Source organism: Gasterosteus aculeatus, chromosome 7 (assembly GCF_964276395.1).
Source record: "Gasterosteus aculeatus chromosome 7, fGasAcu3.hap1.1, whole genome shotgun sequence".
Taxonomy (NCBI): domain Eukaryota; kingdom Metazoa; phylum Chordata; class Actinopteri; order Perciformes; family Gasterosteidae; genus Gasterosteus; species Gasterosteus aculeatus.
The window spans coordinates 18466263-18484665 of record NC_135694.1 but is presented as its reverse complement, the minus strand read 5'-3'; the positions used below and the strand labels follow the sequence as shown (position 1 = coordinate 18484665).

The 18403-nt window shown below is 44.4% G+C and overlaps 3 protein-coding genes and 1 non-coding gene across 9 annotated transcripts in view; 3 read left to right on the top strand and 1 right to left on the bottom strand.

Moving 5' to 3' along the window:
- The first annotated feature begins 855 nt into the window (after positions 1–855).
- Positions 856–6336, top strand: p2rx5 (purinergic receptor P2X, ligand-gated ion channel, 5). The gene is made up of 12 exons (XM_040180120.2): positions 856–1014; positions 1640–1790; positions 1980–2051; positions 2192–2267; positions 2423–2507; positions 2694–2774; positions 3345–3486; positions 4275–4408; positions 4511–4604; positions 4693–4758; positions 4899–4987; positions 5103–6336. Exons 1-12 carry the CDS (start codon positions 884–886, stop codon positions 5353–5355), a joined length of 1374 nt encoding a protein of 457 aa, XP_040036054.2. The 5' UTR covers positions 856–883; the 3' UTR covers positions 5356–6336.
- On the bottom strand, positions 6223–8261 carry LOC120821516 (uncharacterized). Its single transcript, XR_013468273.1, has 2 exons — positions 7910–8261; positions 6223–7048 (listed from the first exon to the last, which is right to left on the bottom strand). It is a non-coding gene; the product is annotated as an uncharacterized LOC120821516 (transcript).
- shpk (sedoheptulokinase) lies at positions 8094–13470 on the top strand. 2 transcript variants are annotated; one of them, XM_040180121.2, is made up of 7 exons: positions 8094–8870; positions 8969–9110; positions 10466–10640; positions 10724–10876; positions 11051–11226; positions 11587–11787; positions 12168–13470. In XM_040180121.2, the coding sequence occupies exons 1-7, from the start codon at positions 8733–8735 to the stop codon at positions 12560–12562; spliced, it is 1380 nt and encodes a 459-aa protein (XP_040036055.2). In that variant the 5' UTR covers positions 8094–8732; the 3' UTR covers positions 12563–13470. The 2 variants fall into 2 exon arrangements, with proteins under 2 accessions (XP_040036055.2, XP_040036056.2); XM_040180122.2 differs by having other exon boundaries at positions 8097–8870; positions 12174–13154.
- A 545-nt stretch (positions 13471–14015) lies between these two features.
- trpv1 (transient receptor potential cation channel, subfamily V, member 1) overlaps positions 14016–18403 on the top strand; it is a 7901-nt gene continuing 3513 nt past the window's right edge. Inside the window, exons 1-10 of one of the 5 annotated variants that reach the window (XM_040180113.2) lie at positions 14016–14146; positions 14400–14586; positions 15646–15873; positions 15967–16118; positions 16207–16359; positions 16459–16596; positions 17205–17515; positions 17735–17911; positions 17983–18138; positions 18236–18331. In XM_040180113.2, coding sequence (XP_040036047.2) covers positions 15668–15873; positions 15967–16118; positions 16207–16359; positions 16459–16596; positions 17205–17515; positions 17735–17911; positions 17983–18138; positions 18236–18331 — 1389 coding nt within the window. In that variant the 5' untranslated portion in view covers positions 14016–14146; positions 14400–14586; positions 15646–15667. Of the gene's footprint in view, positions 14147–14399; positions 14587–15411; positions 15874–15966; positions 16119–16206; positions 16360–16458; positions 16597–17204; positions 17516–17734; positions 17912–17982; positions 18139–18235; positions 18332–18403 lie in introns of those variants that run through there. The other 4 variants (XM_078106201.1, XM_078106202.1, XM_078106203.1 and 1 more) reach the window with 4 other exon arrangements.

Here is an 18403-nt window from a genome sequence, read left to right as displayed (position 1 = left end):
TGTTGTTTTTTAAAGCATGCAATGTCACATACAGCCACTAGATGTCCCTAGCAATTACCCTGCAAATTGCAGGTACATTCTCTCTACAACTATACAAATCTGTGGTTAAAAGTACCAGTGCAGCCGGGCTCCCATAAAACTGCTTGTGATCACATAAAAAGCAGGTCAAAAGCAGCTGCTTGCAGATATCCACAACTGGGTTGGCGTAGCTTCTGCATGTAGCATGAAGTCTTGTGATACCGATCATAAAAAATCACATTTCGATAACTGATTTACAAAAGTATAGGGACCCAATACCAGATGATGAAAGCCCGTGGCAAACATTTTAAAGTAGAAAGATGGAGAAAAAATCAATATTTTCACTGTGGAATTCATTGAATTGCTCTAGTTTACACTTATAAAATACAACATGGAAAAACACATTTTCTTCAGTTCTGTTACTGAAAGCATTAATTATCCTTCTCATTCAGTATTCATAATAACACAAATTCTTATTGTCCTACAAGTCCCTTTTTGAGTATGGTACCTGTCCAGTATTATAAGGAAACATCAATGCAATTATCGTATTGCAACAAAAATAATTAAATCCGTGAACTACCTTAATCACCTGAGATTTTTTTATTTTATTTTGGAATTTCACAGCAAAATTAGCCAAAGGAGGCCATATACGGTCAGCGATCACTCCTGTGGAGCGTTTCGCGGGGACCCAAAGTGACACATCGTGTCCCATCGTGTCTCGGGGGGGTGGGGGGGGGGGGGGGTGTTGGTGCTTTACAGCCCCTCTCGCGGTGGGTTTGCCCGTCACGTGACGCGCTGGGGGCAGCAGGCTGTCTGTCAGCAGGGAGCGGAGCGCCTCACTCGGGTCCGGCGTGCAGGGGGGGGGATGGCGGGCTGGGGAGGCTTCTTCGTGTCACTCCTCAACTACAAGACAGAGAAATATGTCATCGCGGAAAACCGGAAAATCGGGATATTGTTTCGACTGTATCAGCTGGCCGTGCTGGGATACATCATCGGGTGAGTTTTATGAGGGCCACTAAGGCCCCCTTTTTTAGGCATGGAATAAAGCAACCTTTTAAAAATGGATTCACAAAGTTAAAAATAGTTAAGCTTCCCAAATGCGTTGAGGGTTTTTTTTTTACTGTTAAAGTCACAGTACCATAGAGTGTCACATTTAACTATTTTGAACTGTGTAACTATTGTGTGTCAAAGAGTTTTTGTTGTAGACAGGAAGCCCTCGCTGAGTGACGTCACGCTCGTGTGTGTGGCAGGAATGATGGAAAGTGAGCAGGTGACTCGGGCCGTTTGAGTCCATATATCCGATTTAGCCAATAAAACTTAAGTTTTAGTGAATGGCTGCAGGGGGAGTGTGCGGTATAAATTCCTATTTGGCTTTGTGTCATGTCCTGTACCTCGGGAGGGTTCTCTGTGGGTGCGGCTGACACCCCCAGATGCAAATGGATGTGATGAATAGTTCAACGCGGTTTAAGTGGAGATGCAGAAAGTTCCACGATGCAGGGGAGGAGATATTTACACAGCATGACATCAGCATGACGCTGGTGATGTCCGACCAACGCGCTGCGCCGATGCATGGAACCCCAACTCACCATAACGCGTCAGGATGTTTTGATGAACGTCTCAGGTGGGTGTTCGTGGTGAAGAAGGGTTACCAGGAGAGAGAAGAGGCCCTCCAGACGTCAGTCATCACCAAGCTTAAAGGTGTTACACTGACCAACAGCTCAGAGACCGGGCTTCAACTGTGGGGTGCTGAGGATTATGTCGTACCCCCGAATGTGAGTGAGTCTGTCTGTCCACATATCCATTGATCTATAAAGCCTGATTACTGCTGCCTGCTTTAGCTGGTTATCATTAGCCTCGTCATCTGTCGCCACAGATTTGGCAATATTGGACGTTTTAGAAGTCTAATTTGTTTAACCTTTTGCTTCTCAATCACATTGCATGGTCCTAATTTTATTTCACAGGGTGAGCAGGTGTTCTTTGTAGTAACAAATTACATAGAGACCCCAAACCAGAGGCTGGGGTTCTGTGCTGAGGTGAGTAAACGGAGGGAGGCAAATCAAATTATTATTATTATTATTATTGTGATTGTTTTTTCTCCATCTTAACACAGTAACCATAGGGTAAACTGGGCCTGATTGCTATGTCCACACGAATGTATTTTCACATCCCACAGAGCTTCAAGGTGCCAAGTGGACGATGTCAAAGTGACGCTGACTGCATCGAGGGGGAGACCGTAATAGCAGGCCATGGTGAGTCATTTCACTCAACTCAAAATCTTTGTTTTTTTTTCATTTTGGTTATTAACTATCTTTTTACAGTAATAGTTTACGTATTCCAATTTGTCTTGGTGTAACAAACTTTCCTAAAGCTCAACATGGCTAAGAGTCTTTGCGCTCTCCGTCAGGAATAAAGACCGGCTTGTGTTTGAACAGCACCGGGACCTGTGAGATTCAGGCCTGGTGTCCCGTTGAATCCGGCCAGAGACCCACGTGAGACCCCTTGTCCCTTCTTGCAGAGCTCTAGAAATGTGCCATTTCTCTCTCCTACATTGACACTCACTCTGATCCCTCACAGGGGCCGAGATATTTCACAAGTTCTATTTATTAATGCAGCCTGTCAGCTCCGCTCGTTTTGTTTTCATTTCACACAGCTGCCTTCTTCTTTCCCCACCGCAGAGAGCCCTTACTCAGCGAAGCGGAAAACTTCACCATCTACATCAAGAATTTCATCAGGTTCCCAAAGTTTGAATTCTCCAAGTGAGTGTCCGTAAGTGGCGCTGATGGCTGGTGGTGCCTGTGGTTTCAGAGCGCCGTGACATAGATCACCGAGTGAGACCGAAGGCCGCTGCGAATAGCTTTAGGGTGCAGAGAGACGTCTATTTATACCGGCCTATGCATTGCGCTCAGCGAGACAGTGAAACAGTCATCTGAGACGCCCTTGACAGCAGGCCTGGCCCCGGACAGGTGTCCCATCAGACGAGGTTGACCCGGAGAGCTGAGCCGCTGCCATCTATACTGTCTGTTAAAGTCCTGCAGAAAGAGAAGGCAGAGAGACGCCATGAGCGTCCACCAGTGCATCTGTCACTCTCCTATTCTAATTACGCAACCATCTCACTAATCTTAATTAGGTTAATTGGCCGGTAGTTACAAATGTGTTGTGACGGGTGTTACCAAAGTCAGCAGCAACTTAGTCTGTCTTTCTCATCCTCAAAAGTCATATTTGTCGTTTTTTGTCATTGGTCAAACTTAACAATACAGACTGCATTGCATAGTTCCTGAAGATGTGACATATGGAAGTTGTGCTTTGTGTCGGCTGACCTTTTTTAGGTCCAACGTCCTTGAAACCTCAAATGACAGCTACCTGAAAAGTTGCACCTACGACAGCCAGGACGACGTGTACTGCCCCATCTTCCGCCTCGGAGATCTGGTCAGCTGGACTGGATACGACTTCCAGGACATGGCTGCTAAGGTACCGAGTGCACCAACGTGCCACTTGAGAGTGTGTGTGGGAGGGATTTCAGTTCCCGCCTTCTTTGCTATCATTTCATATAACAATTATTAACCTAATCATTGCTATTATTGACGAGTACGCACGGCGGTCAGATTTAAGGGGATCAAAACAAAAGTCTGACTACATTAGACTCTAAAGGAATATTTCATCACGGGTAAACCTTTAGAAAACATTTAACTTCTGCGCCTACTAAACACAAGAACAATACTATTCTGATGGATTACGGCTTCATTGGAAATCACAGTGGTTGCGCAGAAATAGTAAAATATCAATTTTGGACAATTTTGTGGCTTTATAGTCTTCACAAGTCGTTCCTCAGATGTCACGGAGCTGTTTGAACATTATCACGTGACCTAACAAGCACGGATGTTTGGTCTGATGAAAAAGAAACAATTATCTCCGGGCGTAGGTCCACTTGATAGCAGCCGAACCGTCCTCATAGAAACTGGGCTCCCTGTGCTGACGGACTGACCCAGTCACAGGGCCCTGAGGCCCCATCGTCATGTCTTACTGGGATGGAGCCCTCGTTAATGTTATCAGCAACCTGTGGTTTAACATCACACCGTTCCCATCAGAGCTCAACCCAACGTCAATCTTAATTAAGGTTTACTCAGCCAGACGGAAGGCAGGGATAAGACACCGAGCTCAGTGGAGAACCTAAAAGAAACCAACAAAAAGAGATGGGCTGCAGTAGGATGTGTGAGGCTGCTCCGATAATCACAATGGTCCCTGTCTTCGTCCGGCAGGGCGGGTCCGTCGGCATTCTCATTGAGTGGGAATGTGACCTGGATAAGGACTCCTCACAGTGCAATCCACAGTACAGCTTTTCCCGTTTGGACATGAACTTGAACAATTCGGTCACATCGGGATACAACTTCAGGTATGTGGCTTCACACATTCAGCAAGAAATAAACCATCCGACAAATAAACCCCCTGTGACCTGCTTTATTGCCATGTTTTATCGACTGATTTGCACCTCCAGATATGCCAGGTACTACAAGGATCAAAATGGTGAAACCTTCCGCACTTTGTATAAAGTGTACGGGATTCGCTTCGATATAATGATCAATGGACAGGTACAGCAGTGGTAGGATACGGTTTGTTTCAGATGGAGGTACATGATTCCAGTGTCACTTGCAGTTAATGCGTGTTGTTGTTTTGCAGGCGGGGAAATTCAATATTGTTCCCACAATAATTGCCATCGGCTCTGGCATTGCCCTGCTCGGTGCAGTGAGTAATTAACTAGGATATTACGTTGATGTGCGAATTGGTGATTAGCAAGATATGACAGGACAATGGATGATGACCAGCAACCTAAATAATGATTCCCTGCACCTTGTGAAAATCCAGTTGATATGATTTTCTTTCAGGGAGCCTTCGCGTGTGATATGATACTACTGTACATGATGAACACAAGCTCCTTCTACCGAGAGAGAAAGTTTGAGATCATCAACTTCAAGTAGGAGTAGCTGTGTTTGCACAAACATCAACGGTGGGCATTCTTAAAATCAGCCATTTTCCAAACGTTTAACACAACATTTCTTGGCACCTCTCCTTCGAACTGTATGTCATAGGAATGATAAGAGCAAACCCAAGGATGGGAAGACAGGGCAGCGGGAGAGAAGAAACAAGAAACCAGCTGCGGAGAAGGAGGCCGCCAACTCCCTCAAAAAGCCAGAGGACACCGAGGCTGCCGCAGGGAGCCAGCTGCCGGAGGACAAACGGGGTCCCACAGTCCCACGCAACACAGGACAGCGATACTCTGCCATGGTCCCTCCCCACGGTGCAGAGGCGAGGCGTCACATCACCATATCTTCACACAATTAGGTTAAGCAGGCAGACCAAGACCAATCACCTGCAGCAGTCTGCGAGAGGTGGAACCCAAAGACGGACAGATGCTCAATTGTCACCTACTGGCACGACTGCTGGAATGCAGAGTGATGCTTGACCTGAGTACTAGCACATTGGTCCAGAGAAATGTAAATGTTCAGCACTGGAAGCAAGCGCCAGGAAGCAGATACATACACGATACATCCAAAGGGTCCAAACCTGTCCAAAACAGGTCCGGGGATAAAATGACAGAAGTGATTCATCTAAGACTTCAAGTCGAATGCCAAATATTGGCAGATTACTTTGTGAATAATAATGCAAATAATTCATTTTACCGTGCAAATGAAGGTTTGGCGATTATTTGCCTGTTGACCAGACTAATTAAGCAAATATACAGTTTGCATCATATGATTACTAAGGATTTATTTTGACATTTCATGGAAAAGTACTAGCTGTGAAGTCATCAACTTCAATAGCAGGATTGGATTAAGTAAAATAGACATTGCCGGCTAATAAATAAAATCAAGTTGTCCCTGCTAAATCAAGTCACAAAACCCCTTAATGATTGAAGTATAGATAAAAAAATTAACTGCACCAAGAAGCAATATGAAAAAATAAGTTAACGGTCTTAATTGTTGGCACTTCTGTTGAATGCATCATGCACTTCTGTTAAATATGAATGTACTGTTAAACACTGATCCTGCTTTCTGTCGACGTTGAGCTCAGCCAGGCAAGGTCTACAACACAATCTTATTCACGATACTTACACGTGAAGCTGTGGAATGTAGTTGTAATGTCCTACAAGTCTACTGAGTGCTAACGTTCACTGGCTGATTGTTATTGAATGGTGCAATGCACAGACTCTTTTGTTTGTTACTATTTATTAAATGGTCTTTGAAATACAATTGTAATTTCATTTCATGTTGTCAAAAAAATGAAACTGCCTGATGACAAACTGATAAAAAGATATAAAAACAAGTTGTACAGTGTCATTTATCAGATGTTATAATTTAACTATAATATTGTACATGGAAAACGCTAACATGTAGGATATCATCTGGTTTGATCTATATCACATATGGGCTACATTATATTAGCTCTCGGCGTGTTATGGATGATACGGAGCACAGAGCAGGGTATACACGTTGAGTCACTTAGTCCTGTGGAGCAGGGAAAATAAGGTTATTCTGCGTACTATAATTGACACATCACATTTAATCAGCGGTTCAAAATTGAAAAATGTATTTTACTAATGGCTTATCTACAAACAGCAGGGCAGACAATAGTGTTAGGCTAATTCAAGGTTATTTGTGATGGATCATTCTAGTACACATGCACCATTCCGTAGAGGAAAGTCCAAAACAGGACATAAGTGAAAAGACCGCCGACAAGGCCCCCGGTGAAGAGCAGCCGCCGTGATTTAAAGAACTTATTCCACCGCCGTCCGGCCTTCAGGATGAGCAGCAGGGAGAGTAGGAAAGAGGAGAGGACATAGAAAACGAAGCCGTACAGTCCAGTCAGCCCGAGGATGCCAGCGGTGGCTCCGGACAGAGCGGACACAGAAGTGCGGCAGTAATCCAGCACGGCGGCGTTCCCCCTCACAGCGACTTCACTGATGAACTGTGGTCCCTCACGCTTGGCTACAACTGCTGCCATCTCGACTCAGGTCAGATATCAGAGGACAATTATCCTGTTTTAAAGGGAGATTTAGACAAAAATAGTAACATTTACTCATACGATCCAAACAAAGAAAGTGTTTACTCAGCTAAATATATTTCAGAGACATGGAGAATAAAACCTAAAAAACGGTAAAAGGACTGTATATGTAAAGCTTTTATGTCATCAGTCACCGATTCATACACTGATGACAAGGGCCAGATTGTGATGCATAAATGACAAATGTCCTTGCAAATGACACGGTAGTACAAAATGAAAGCCAAACTTTGGCGTTTCATTATTTACTTTCCTTATACAATGGATTGTGAAAAAGGTTAAAAAAAAAAAAAAAATCTGAACTCAACTCGGACCTACATCTGGTTAAATTCGTCATACACATTATATACAACACTCACTGAATCCACACAGCTTTTACCTTTAAGGATTTTTACACTGCTGGAAATTAAGGCCATTGAATTATCGCCGAAGCTCATTTAAATAATGACTACAGATGCCAATAAATTGACATCTTATGTGACAACATATTCAACGACTATGGCAATAAAATGACAAAGGTCGATGGTTTTCGGTTCAATGACAGCCCCTGATTTGTGTGGCAAAGACAAAATGAGAAGAGTCATGTCAGCGGTGGGTAATGTTAGCTTAGCCCAGTACGGACCACCATCGATCAAAGTAGATAACGTTAGCTAACCAACATGTTAAAGCGTCATGGTGACAAACACATGCCCACATAAGACCAGTAAGAGACAAAAGGACGCGTCTGGAGAGCCTGATTGCCATGATACACTGCGTAACCTATGACGCTAATAGGCTAGCATTAGCCACTAGCTAGTCAACTGGGCTGCTCAGACGGTAACAGATGACAGATTCTCACCGGAAATGCACGCAGGGACTCGTCGCTCTTCACAGTAAGATTACAAAAACATAATCTGTACGTGCAACTTGACAGGCTTGAATAACAGATTGCTTTTACGAAATGTCAGCGTATATGGCACGGAAACGGCACGCTCATTCTCCTCTGGACAGCGCACCTACAACACGTTCCGCCATGTTCTTTCGCAGTGCATTGTGGGACGCGTCCAAACCGGATCAAACCAAACAGGCGGCGACGATGTGATGCGTTCTCAACACATTCAAGAGTAGGACACTTTTATAGTTTGGGTAAATACGTTCTAGCATTGCTAGCCAACAAAACAGATGAAATTAAGTTAGAATATCATTTTTTTTAAACGATAACAGCGGATATTTATGTTACAATTGCAATTATCAAGCATGGGTAGCATGGGTAAATTATGCCGAGCGACAAAGGCTTTCTTTCCCATTTCCTTTCCCTCCTTATAATCTGAATATCAGAGACCAATAAACAGCAAAGTCTGGCTTCATGGCTTCTCACAGATAATGGTTGGCCTTGTCATATCATGAAGGTGGAATTGACCAATAAGTGAATTTCATACAGTGAGCCAGCCACTAAATTGAAAGCAGGCTTTATTCTGCTGAAATGTTTCTCCCTCTTCGGCATGAAGGCGCAAACAGAAATAATTGGGGTGGTTTTATTTATTCTTTCTGAGATTTTTCTTCAGTATTTTATAGAAGGAAGTAATCTGTGGGTGTAATGTGTAATTGTCAAAATTACTACATCATTGAATGCAGCATAGTGGATTTTGCCCGAGTGACACAACACAGTTTCATCATCACCAATGTCTACCTATATCCTTGGTGTGGACGTTGGCACCACGTCGGTAAAAGCTGTTTTATTAGAAACTGGCTCCAGGTCGGTGGCTGCGAGTCACGCTTTGCCAACTTTGTCTGATATAACAGACCACAGCGGAATAAAGGTGAGTGCGTTCCGTGGTGCGTTCACGTAATGCCAAACAGTTCTTCCTAAAAGTGCAGCAACATTGACCCCGATGTGCGTGTGTCTCTTTCCGCGCAGGCGAAAGAGCAGCAGACCGGTCGGATCATAGACACTCTGAACCGGTGCATCGGCCTGCTGCCAAGTGACAAACTGCAACATGTCGTCGGTATCGGGCTGTCCGGGCAGATGCACGGGGTTTTACTCTGGAAAGCACGAAGCGGTAAAACAACAACACTACTACCCACTTACCATGCACACTTTGCGTTTCAAAAGTTGTGGCACGTGTTTTGGAAAAAAACAAAACGGATGTGAAACATTAACCGTTTCAGCAGCAAAGAAACGTTTCATTGTTGAAGTCATTTGAAGTGTGATCAAAGAGGAAACGTCAAGTGGTTGTAAAGTGTCAATGTTTTAAACCATGTTAGTTTGATGGTCCCGGCTTCCCAAATTTAGATACCTGTCCAAACACCAATTAGCCTGAAATAAAGAGGTGGCCCTGTACAGATGAATACCCATGTCCCGTGAAGGAAATCCCTCAGGCTCCTGCGTTATTGGGTCATTCACGTTGTGGCCCCTACATTTAAACAACGCACATCTGCCCAAGAAGATCTTTAATATTATGACGCTGCAAGGGTCCCAATATAAGGGTGCCAAATCTCACTCTCATAGCCGTTGAATGTATTCTAAAGAGCTGCATTCATTCAACCTTCTTCTCATCACTATTGGGAATCAATTGGTTACACTATTTAAATTAACTGTAGAGTGACATTTTTGTCTCAGTGTAGCTTCTATCACGCAGTCTCACTGTTAAAAGGGCCTCCCGAGTGTTAGTCACCCCCCCCCCCCCCCCTTATGCTTGTTCCCATTTGTGATCAATGGGAACAAGCATAACGGTGATTCAAGTTGGAGACGGTTTGGATGTGTCACGGTTCTTCTGGTTGCAGTGCAGTTGTTTTTCTTTGAGCATGTGCTCCTGACAACCTCTTCAGTCTTTACAGCCCAGAGATAATTTACTATTACATTTTTGACAACAGTTCCAATAATGTTTAACTTGAGAATTGTCTTTAGAGAAACATTTACTAGTGAAGGCCGTTGTGATTTGTTTTCCACACTGTTCAATCGCACTAATTTTCCACTCTGTAATACTGGTGACTTTTTAAGTTGCTTTTTGAACATGGATCGTGGAGCTGGGAAATTAGAGGAACTGGAATCTTCTCATAACCTTTAAAACAGAAACTTGTTGCTCGTTATAGCTCTTTAACAACTACGCCTTCTGCTGGTTGAATATGATATGAAAACAAGGTTAGTTGTCATTATAAATATACCATTAAGGCACATGCAAGTCATATTGTCCCCTGCTTTTTGAACATGGATCGTGGAGCTGGGAAATTAGAGGAACTGGAATCTTCTCATAACCTTTAAAACAGAAACTTGTTGCTCGTTATAGCTCTTTAACAACTACTCCTTCTGCTGGTTGAATATGATATGAAAACAAGGTTAGTTGTCATTATAAATATACCATTAAGGCACATGCAAGTCATATTGTCCCCTGTATCTGTCCATGTACCTTCGCAGGTTGTGTTTGGTCCAAGAGGAATTTCTTCACATGCGGCGACACCAGTCAGCTGATCACCTGGCAGGATGGGCGCTGCAGCAGCAGCTTCCTGTCTTCTCTTCCAAAACCAGACTCGCATCTCGGCGTAGCCACGGGGTTCGGCTGTGCATCGATCCTCTGGCATGCAAAGCACAGGTCGGCATGCAGCGTTTAAAAAAAACAATCCCACGTAGAGTCGGTTCAGTGATATGAAAGTGAAATGTGTGCTTTCACTGCAGACCTGAGTTCCTCGAGGACTTCACCGCGGCAGGTACCATTCAGGACTATGTGGCGTCCATGCTGTGTGGTTTGGAGGGGTGTGTGATGACGCCCCAAAACGCAGCCAGCTGGGGCTTCTTCAACACCTCCTCCAACCAGTGGAACTTAGACATGTATGTAAAAGGAAGAACTTAGTGTTGAGTCTAAGTACTAAATACATAAAACATTTTTTTATAGTTTGTGCACCTTGGTTGTAGTGTTGTTGTAATGCGTAACAGCGTAAATCGTGTGTGTGTGTGTGTGTGTGTGTGTGTGTGTGTGTGTGTGTGTGTGTGTGTGCGCTCTAGCCTGAAGGGTGCCGGCTTCCCTTTGCACCTGCTCCCTCAGTGTGTGCCATCTGGGTGCGTGGCGGGACGAACGTGCTCTGAATGGCACGGGATCCCTGCTGGTACGCCAGTAGGCGCCGCCCTGGGAGACTTTCAGTGTTCTGTGTACTCCTGCAAGAGTGCTGGAACAGATGCAGGTGAAACAGGAGGTCTTGGTGTTTCTTTCACTGGCTAAGCTTATACTGCTTTACTTTATTTAGGTACATTTTCATGCACCTCAGATAAAAGAATCCATTACGGCTTTCGCATGTTTTAATGCATTGATTGTATTGCTTGTAATGCACAACCAGTAATGCTTCAATACAACATGCCTAAGTTTAACATAACAACGAAGAAGGTACACAGCAGCAAACACCCGCGTCTTTGTTTGTACTCATTATGTTTGATCACGCAGATGAACAAATGTACACATACGAGTGTATTCCTGTCCTCCGTGTCTCTGGTATCAGAGGTTAGTTCATACTCCACTTATGTCAGTTTGACTCTTATTTTCGCAGTTCTTAACATAAGCACTTCAGCCCAGCTAAGCTTCGCCATGCCAGCCAACTTCAAACCTCCAGATTCTCCTCAGCCCGCCTCCTCCGTCTCCTACTTCCCCTACTTCGGCGACTCGTACTTGGCGGTGGCGGCTTCGCTCAATGGCGGGAATGTGATGGCCACTTTTGTGGGAATGCTCACTTCCTGGATGAAAGAACTTGGTAGGCATTTTTCGCCATGCTAGTAGTTTGGCTCTTCACGGCATTGGTCCACACCAAAGTTATTATATTTAATATGGGCATTCATGGTCTCCAAATGATCGATCCTAATGACTTCGTTAATCCTGACTTTTCCTTTTCCATGAGATTGACACATGTAACTTTGTGTGAAATGGCTCAACAACTATTGCATTGATTGCTAAGTGTTGTACACACATTCATGTTCCCCCTCGGGAGGAGTTATAAATCACTTTGGTGATGCTTTACCTTTTGGTCTAGCGCCATTGTCGAGTCAATGAGAGCCCAGAGAGGGCAGGGCCCCGTTTATCCTTGATAGATTATTTCCATTTTAAGTGTTGAATCACTCCTCTCATCCCTGGCAGGTGCAGAGGTGAGTGATACTGGCTTGTACGAGAAGCTGATTGACTGCGGCCTGAATGCGGGAACGAGCGACCTGAGAGTGAGTCCTACAATCCTGGGCGAGAGGCACAACCCGCTCGGCCTGGGTCAGGTCGCCAACATCTCCCCTGCCAATCTCTCCCTGGGTCACCTGACCAGGGCGCTGTGCCGCGGAGTCCTGGACAACCTCACCTCCATGATGCCCGCTGAGCGTTTGGAGCAGGCCGGCGTCAGCAGGATTGTGGGCAGTGGGAGCGCCATCGCCCGCAATGAGGTGCTGAGGCAGGAGGTGGAGAAGGCGTTCACTCAGCCGGTGGTGTACGGCCAAAACGCAGACTCTGCTGTGGGCGCGGCCATGGTCCTCTGTGACCTGCTCTGAGTCGTAATCTACAAGGCAGTCGAACATATATGCGAACATTTGGACGTAAAAAAAGAAGCATTAAGAACTCAATTGCTTATTTTAAAAAGGGAATAATCCGGCAAAGTAAAAGATGCTTTATGTAAGGTTTATTTTTTTCAGATGCATCTTGTTCATTCTCATTGACCCTCTATTCCGGAAATGCATTGTATAAATTCATGAAGTTGATCAAAATCACTGTGCTGCTGGACTGCTTCAAAGATCCCAGACATTCTGAAAAACAGGATTTCCGGTTGGACTCCTTCTCTGGATGAAACCATATCTGCTGCATGGTTTTATCAGCGAGATGACGGGTTGCAGCTATTAGCGTGTTGGCATTCATGCAGAAAATAGGCTATGATGGGGATGTTATTTTCCTCAGTTCAATTTCCTTCATATCTGCCTATCAATGTTGCATACAAGGAGCTTATTTTCTTTTAATTTCCACTCAACAATAAGTCTAAAAGATGTAATTTCCAAGTCACCACATTACAGTGGTCCTGTGTGGAAACATGGTTGATGTGATATGCAATAGGATTGATGGGACAATAAAACAATTAGTTAGCCTGTTGCAGTTTGGTGTATTTAGAAGCCTTGATTTGATACCAGAATCAATATGAAATATTTATCACATGTCAACTTATTGTAAACATAAACATTCATCTATGTCGGATCCTGTAGGAATGACAAGGAGGATCGTTTTGTTAGTGAGCTGATTAGAGTGAATATTTTGCTCGGACTGTTTGCAGATCGTTGGATTCAAAGATTCTGGTTGTATTTTCTTTAAATGTTGTACTTCCAGTGTCCTCGTTTTGGGAAGGAGATCTTTACGTTGGATTGAAATTATTCATGTTGTTTTCTATTAAGGTCTATGTCTAAATTAATGGATACTGCTCTTTTCTCATTTTCTCTTAATTTTAAGCCTTGACATTGACTTTGTAATTTGATCTTATCACTGTTGTGTTAGTTGGGGCTTGTTGACACATGGTGTATTTCTAGTGACAATGTCTATAGTATAATAATAAGTAACTACAGTTGTGACAACATCAGTGTTGTTAGAAGAGGAAGTCATTTGGGTCAAAACTCACTATTAAAGTGACCACAGTTATATGTGTAGAAATACATAGGGTAATTAGCTCACAGGTTATGTGGCCATGTAACAAAGCACTAATAATTTAGTAATTAATATTGCTTTGTTACTTAACATCTGACACCAAATGGTCATGTATTTCGGTACCATTATACATTTAAGAGGGAATAACTGAATGCAAAGGCATTCATAATGAAAAGACCTTAATGTAAAGTCTTAGTTGCCGACTTGGTTGACATTTGAATCCCTTGAACCATCCGGTGCAAACTGTAACCATGTTAATATGTGAGGCTCTGTGCTCGGTAAAAAGGGGAAGTTATCTCAGGAGTACACGTCAGACGATCTCGTGAATGCAGATCCAAACCCTGGTACGCGCAGCCGCTGTAACCACACGGTCACAGCAGCGCTGAAAAACAAACACACCCACATGAAACTAGAAGACACACACAAGGCAACGTTACGGACACAAAAAAAGGGTAAGTTCATTTATTTAGTTTTGTCAAAGAGCCACGAGGACGTTTTCCTTTTTTGACGGGGCCAATAATGTTCCTGCTCGAATGCCTCATGAGAAGGTCAAACCTCTGCGATTTGCCGATCATGAACCATGTTCCGTGTCCAATAACATGCTGTTACTTTGTTGTATCATGTAGCTGTCTCAGCATACTCCGAGATGGTCAATACATCCTTTTAAGCACTCCAGCTCCAGTAATGTGCTCTGATATTCTCTAGGGCGTGTCACTTTATCGCTCCTCTTCCTGCCCTCTCCAACCGATTGTTAGTAGATGAGCATCTGAGGAGGCCTCGGCTTTGTGCTTGGAAAGCCTCTTCTCCAAAGGTCTCCATTGTGTGCACCGGCGGCTGCTGTTTTGATCTGATTTTTAAATCAAGAAGACAATCTGGAGCAGGAAGACTTCTGGTGAGTCAAATGATCTGATTTTGTATCCCCGGTATCCTCTTTGTCTGGACGTATTTTGTACATGTTGAACAGAACTAAGATGCAATGCACTGCTTTGTTTATCCTGTTATTTATTGAGATGAAGATGATATGGGAAAGAATGAAAGTGTTTTTTAATCGATTGTGTCTCTTAATATTTGTGATATTAGTATCTTGTACATCTGCAGGATGCCGTGGAAGAATGTGCTTTATCACACATAATTGAATAACAAAGCGCAAAGGAAATAGTTTTGTCAGTGAAAACGAAATAATTAAAATCAAACACATGTTTTTCATTTGATTTGACATGTTTCTAAAAATAAGACACGCGCGATACATACTTCTGCATTTTAGATCCTTTTGTAACTTGCTGAACTACACATTCCTCTGGATCTTATGATCAGAGTCTCACGGCATTCTGATGAGTCACCAATTCCCCATTGAAAAGCGGAACGAGACGCCACCAAAAATTAGGTTCTCATTATCCTTAAAACAATATTTTAGGTCAAAATGTCAGATGTCCTTTTATTGTGATCAGCAGAATTCTGCAGGAATCTTTTCATGCCATTCACACTGCGTCTTTGCATGTGATCTGATTATTCCGCAAAGAAGTGGCTGCGTGCCCTGCTGCCATGGAAATCCTTTCCTGAATACACTCTTTTGTTAGTCACTTGGGCTGAAACATCACATGTCTGGAAATATGTCAGTGATGTGATCCCATGTGGCAAAGATGTCTCAGACCCAGCTGATCCAAACACATAGTAACACATGATAAAGCACCAACACGACACCTGGGGACCGCTGGATCAAAGCCAAGCGCATGTGTGACACAGTGGTGCGCTGTTCAAGCAAAGAGAAAAAGATTTCATGTAACCTGGTAGAATTGGTGTCTTTTTTTTGCCTTCACTTGAATTGCTCCCTCGAATTGGAAACCGAAAGTTTACAGGAGGTAAAGTTCCCTAGGATTCAAAAAATCAAATTCACTTCACACGATGTGTTGGTTGTCTGAATGATGCACGCTCGTGCTTTACGCCCATGCAGACCATCGGGGCAAGAGGCCAGGATGGAGAAGTCAGAGATTGGCTTCTCTCTGGAGGCAGACGACCGGACCGAGGAGGAGAGAGCGCGGCAGAAAGCGTCAAAGAAGGGCGGCGTGGCCTCTGCCTTGGGATTGGGCAAGGAGGCGCCCAAGGTGCCCATGGACACGGATTACCAGGAGGAAATGGAGAAGCCCAAGCCTCAAATCAGATTCAATCTAAACTTTGACAAGTGAGCCTCGCCATGCAAAGACAAATTGAGTGCTGTGCATCACCAAACCCCACGGCGTGAATCTTTCGCACCCTCGTTGCGTTTTGTCAACAGAGGCATTCGAGGCGAGCAGCGGAACAAGAGGGACAGCAGCACCTTTACCATCGACAGGCTATTCGAAGCGGCCGCTAGCGGGGATGTCGGAAAGCTGGAGAACCTGCATCAATACCTGCGGCAGAACACGAAGAAACTCTCCGATTCCTTGTGTGAGTGGAATGAGTGAGACCCGATATCACCGGACAGTGAGCCGGAGACCTGTGTGTCATCTCCCTCAATGTGTGGCCACACCTGCAGATCGGTCCTACGGTAAAACCGCCCTGATGAAGGCTCTGCTGCACCTCAGGAACGGCAAGAACGAGACGGTGGAGCTCTTAATCGACATTTCAGAGAAGATGGGCGACATTAAGGAGTTTGTGAATGCAGCCTACACCAACAATTATTATAAAGGTAAATTGTGTACATAAAATGATTGCTGTGAGAACAAACTTCATCAGATTTGAATCTGTTTTAAATTGAATGCACTGTGTGAATGTGTGACTCTGGCAGGCCAGACAGCTCTCCACGTTGCCATCGAGAGGAGAAATATTTCCTATGTGAAGCTGCTGGTCAGTAAAGGAGCAGATGTCCATGCTAAAGCCTGGGGGTTATTCTTCCAGCCACACGATGGCCCCAACTTCTACTTTGGTGAGTCGGAGGTGCTGCAGAGAGGAGCATGCAACTCATGAGCCTCCCACGAGGTCACGTACTGACTACATCCACATTTCCCTGCTTATGTTATTGACTTTTTTTGTATTTTAACAGAATCTCGTTGACAATGAGCAACATAAAGCAATACATTTTTTTGTTGTAAAATGTTCTAATAATTTCTTTGCGGAATTCAGAGCTAATCTGCTCCAAACGGGTCACAACATAGGAGTGAAAATCCAACAATGCCATGAAAAAGCTAACAGCGGTCGTTATCCTTCTAGGCAGAGAGTGACCCATTCTCTGCTCATAAAAAATATATATTTTGTTAGCTGGATCTGAATCCCCATTTAGCAAAATTAGCAGAGTCAAAATTCAGTTTAACTTCTAACATGTCTTCAAAGATATGGAATGTTTAAATCAAGTCATCTTGCATCCTTAATAACTATTTTCATGATTTACCCTTAATACTCTCATTATTTAAGTTATTTGTGTGTGTGGGGGGGGCGCGCTCATGCATTGATGGATTCAATTTATGCATGTTTCACGTTCAGACAGCTGCATTCAAGTTATGTATATTTTGAGAAAGTGTCTCTCTGTGTCCTCAGGGGAGCTGCCTCTGTCTCTGGCGGCCTGCACCAACCAGCCCGCCATGGTGGACTTCCTCATGGAGAACGAGTACCAACGAGCGGACGCTAAGATGACGGACTCTCACGGCAACACGGTGCTGCACGCCCTGGTGACGGTGGCCGCCAGCTCCAAGGACCAAGACAAGGATAACACAGAGTTCATCACCAAAATGTACGACCGCATCCTCAAGACCAGCGCCAAACTGCACCCAAACCTTAAGCTGGAGGACATCGAGAACAACAAGGGGCTGACGCCTCTCAAAATGGCTGCCAAGACGGGCAAGATCGGGGTAAACCCTCCAATGCAGTCCCTTCAGACGCAGCAGAATATACATGTTTTGGGGCCCGGGACCAGGAATATACTACAGGCCTCTAGCTCCTCAATCGTACAAATACAATCGTTTCTTGCCTTGGGAGCTTCTGGATCGGGTCATAGACAAGTCTCAATGTAGTACTACATGGATTGATGTGATTGAATTCGCTCTAAACTCCCTTTTGTTTGTCTGCAGCTTTTTACACACATCCTGAAACGAGAATTCCACGAGAGTCACACAAAACATTTGTCCCGTAAATTCACCGAGTGGGTTTACGGCCCAGTCCAGAGCTCCCTTTACGACCTTGCCTCCGTGGACTCGTACGAGGACTGCTCCGTCGTGGAGATACTAGTCTACGGCAGTGACATACCCGTGAGTCCCAGCATCATGAGCCGGTGCAGATACCCTCGTTGTTCTGTGCTCACGCATCCGTCTCCTCTCAGAACCGCCACGCGATGCTCCAGATGGAGCCGCTGAGCCAGCTGCTGGAGGAGAAGTGGAATAAGTTTGCAGGTCGGATGTTTTTTCTCAACTTCCTGGTCTACCTCGTGTACCTGAGCATCTTCACTCTTGTCGCCTACAATAAGAAAGTTGGACAGGTAAGCTGGCCGCTACCAAACTTGTGACTGATCCGTGTCGCCTTCCCAGACAGACCTGTGCCGATTGTTGTGCTTTCGTTTCTTTTGTGTCCCTCAGCTGCCGTATCCCATCGAACACACCACCAAGGGATACCTGTATGTTTCGGGCCAGGTAGTGACAGCGGTGGCCAACTGCTATTTCTTTTTCATAGGGGTATGTTTGTGTTTTAAAATACAAAATCCAGTGGCTCCTGTCACCACGCAGTGGCAGCTGTGTTCAGCTGAT

What these genes read in the sequence shown, in the direction of transcription:
- p2rx5 (XM_040180120.2), top strand. Translation starts at nt 884, where the DNA reads ATGGCGGGCTGGGGAGGCTTCTTCGTGTCACTCCTCAACTACAAGACA. An exon ending in GTGCTGGGATACATCATCGG is followed by an intron (nt 1,015 to 1,639) that starts GTGAGTTTTATG and finishes TGAACGTCTCAG; the next exon opens with GTGGGTGTTCGTGGTGAAGA. An exon ending in GACCGTAATAGCAGGCCATG is followed by an intron (nt 2,268 to 2,422) that starts GTGAGTCATTTC and finishes GCTCTCCGTCAG; the next exon opens with GAATAAAGACCGGCTTGTGT.
- shpk (XM_040180121.2), top strand. Translation starts at nt 8,733, where the DNA reads ATGTCTACCTATATCCTTGGTGTGGACGTTGGCACCACGTCGGTAAAA. An exon ending in CAGACCACAGCGGAATAAAG is followed by an intron (nt 8,871 to 8,968) that starts GTGAGTGCGTTC and finishes CTTTCCGCGCAG; the next exon opens with GCGAAAGAGCAGCAGACCGG. An exon ending in ACTCTGGAAAGCACGAAGCG is followed by an intron (nt 9,111 to 10,465) that starts GTAAAACAACAA and finishes GTACCTTCGCAG; the next exon opens with GTTGTGTTTGGTCCAAGAGG.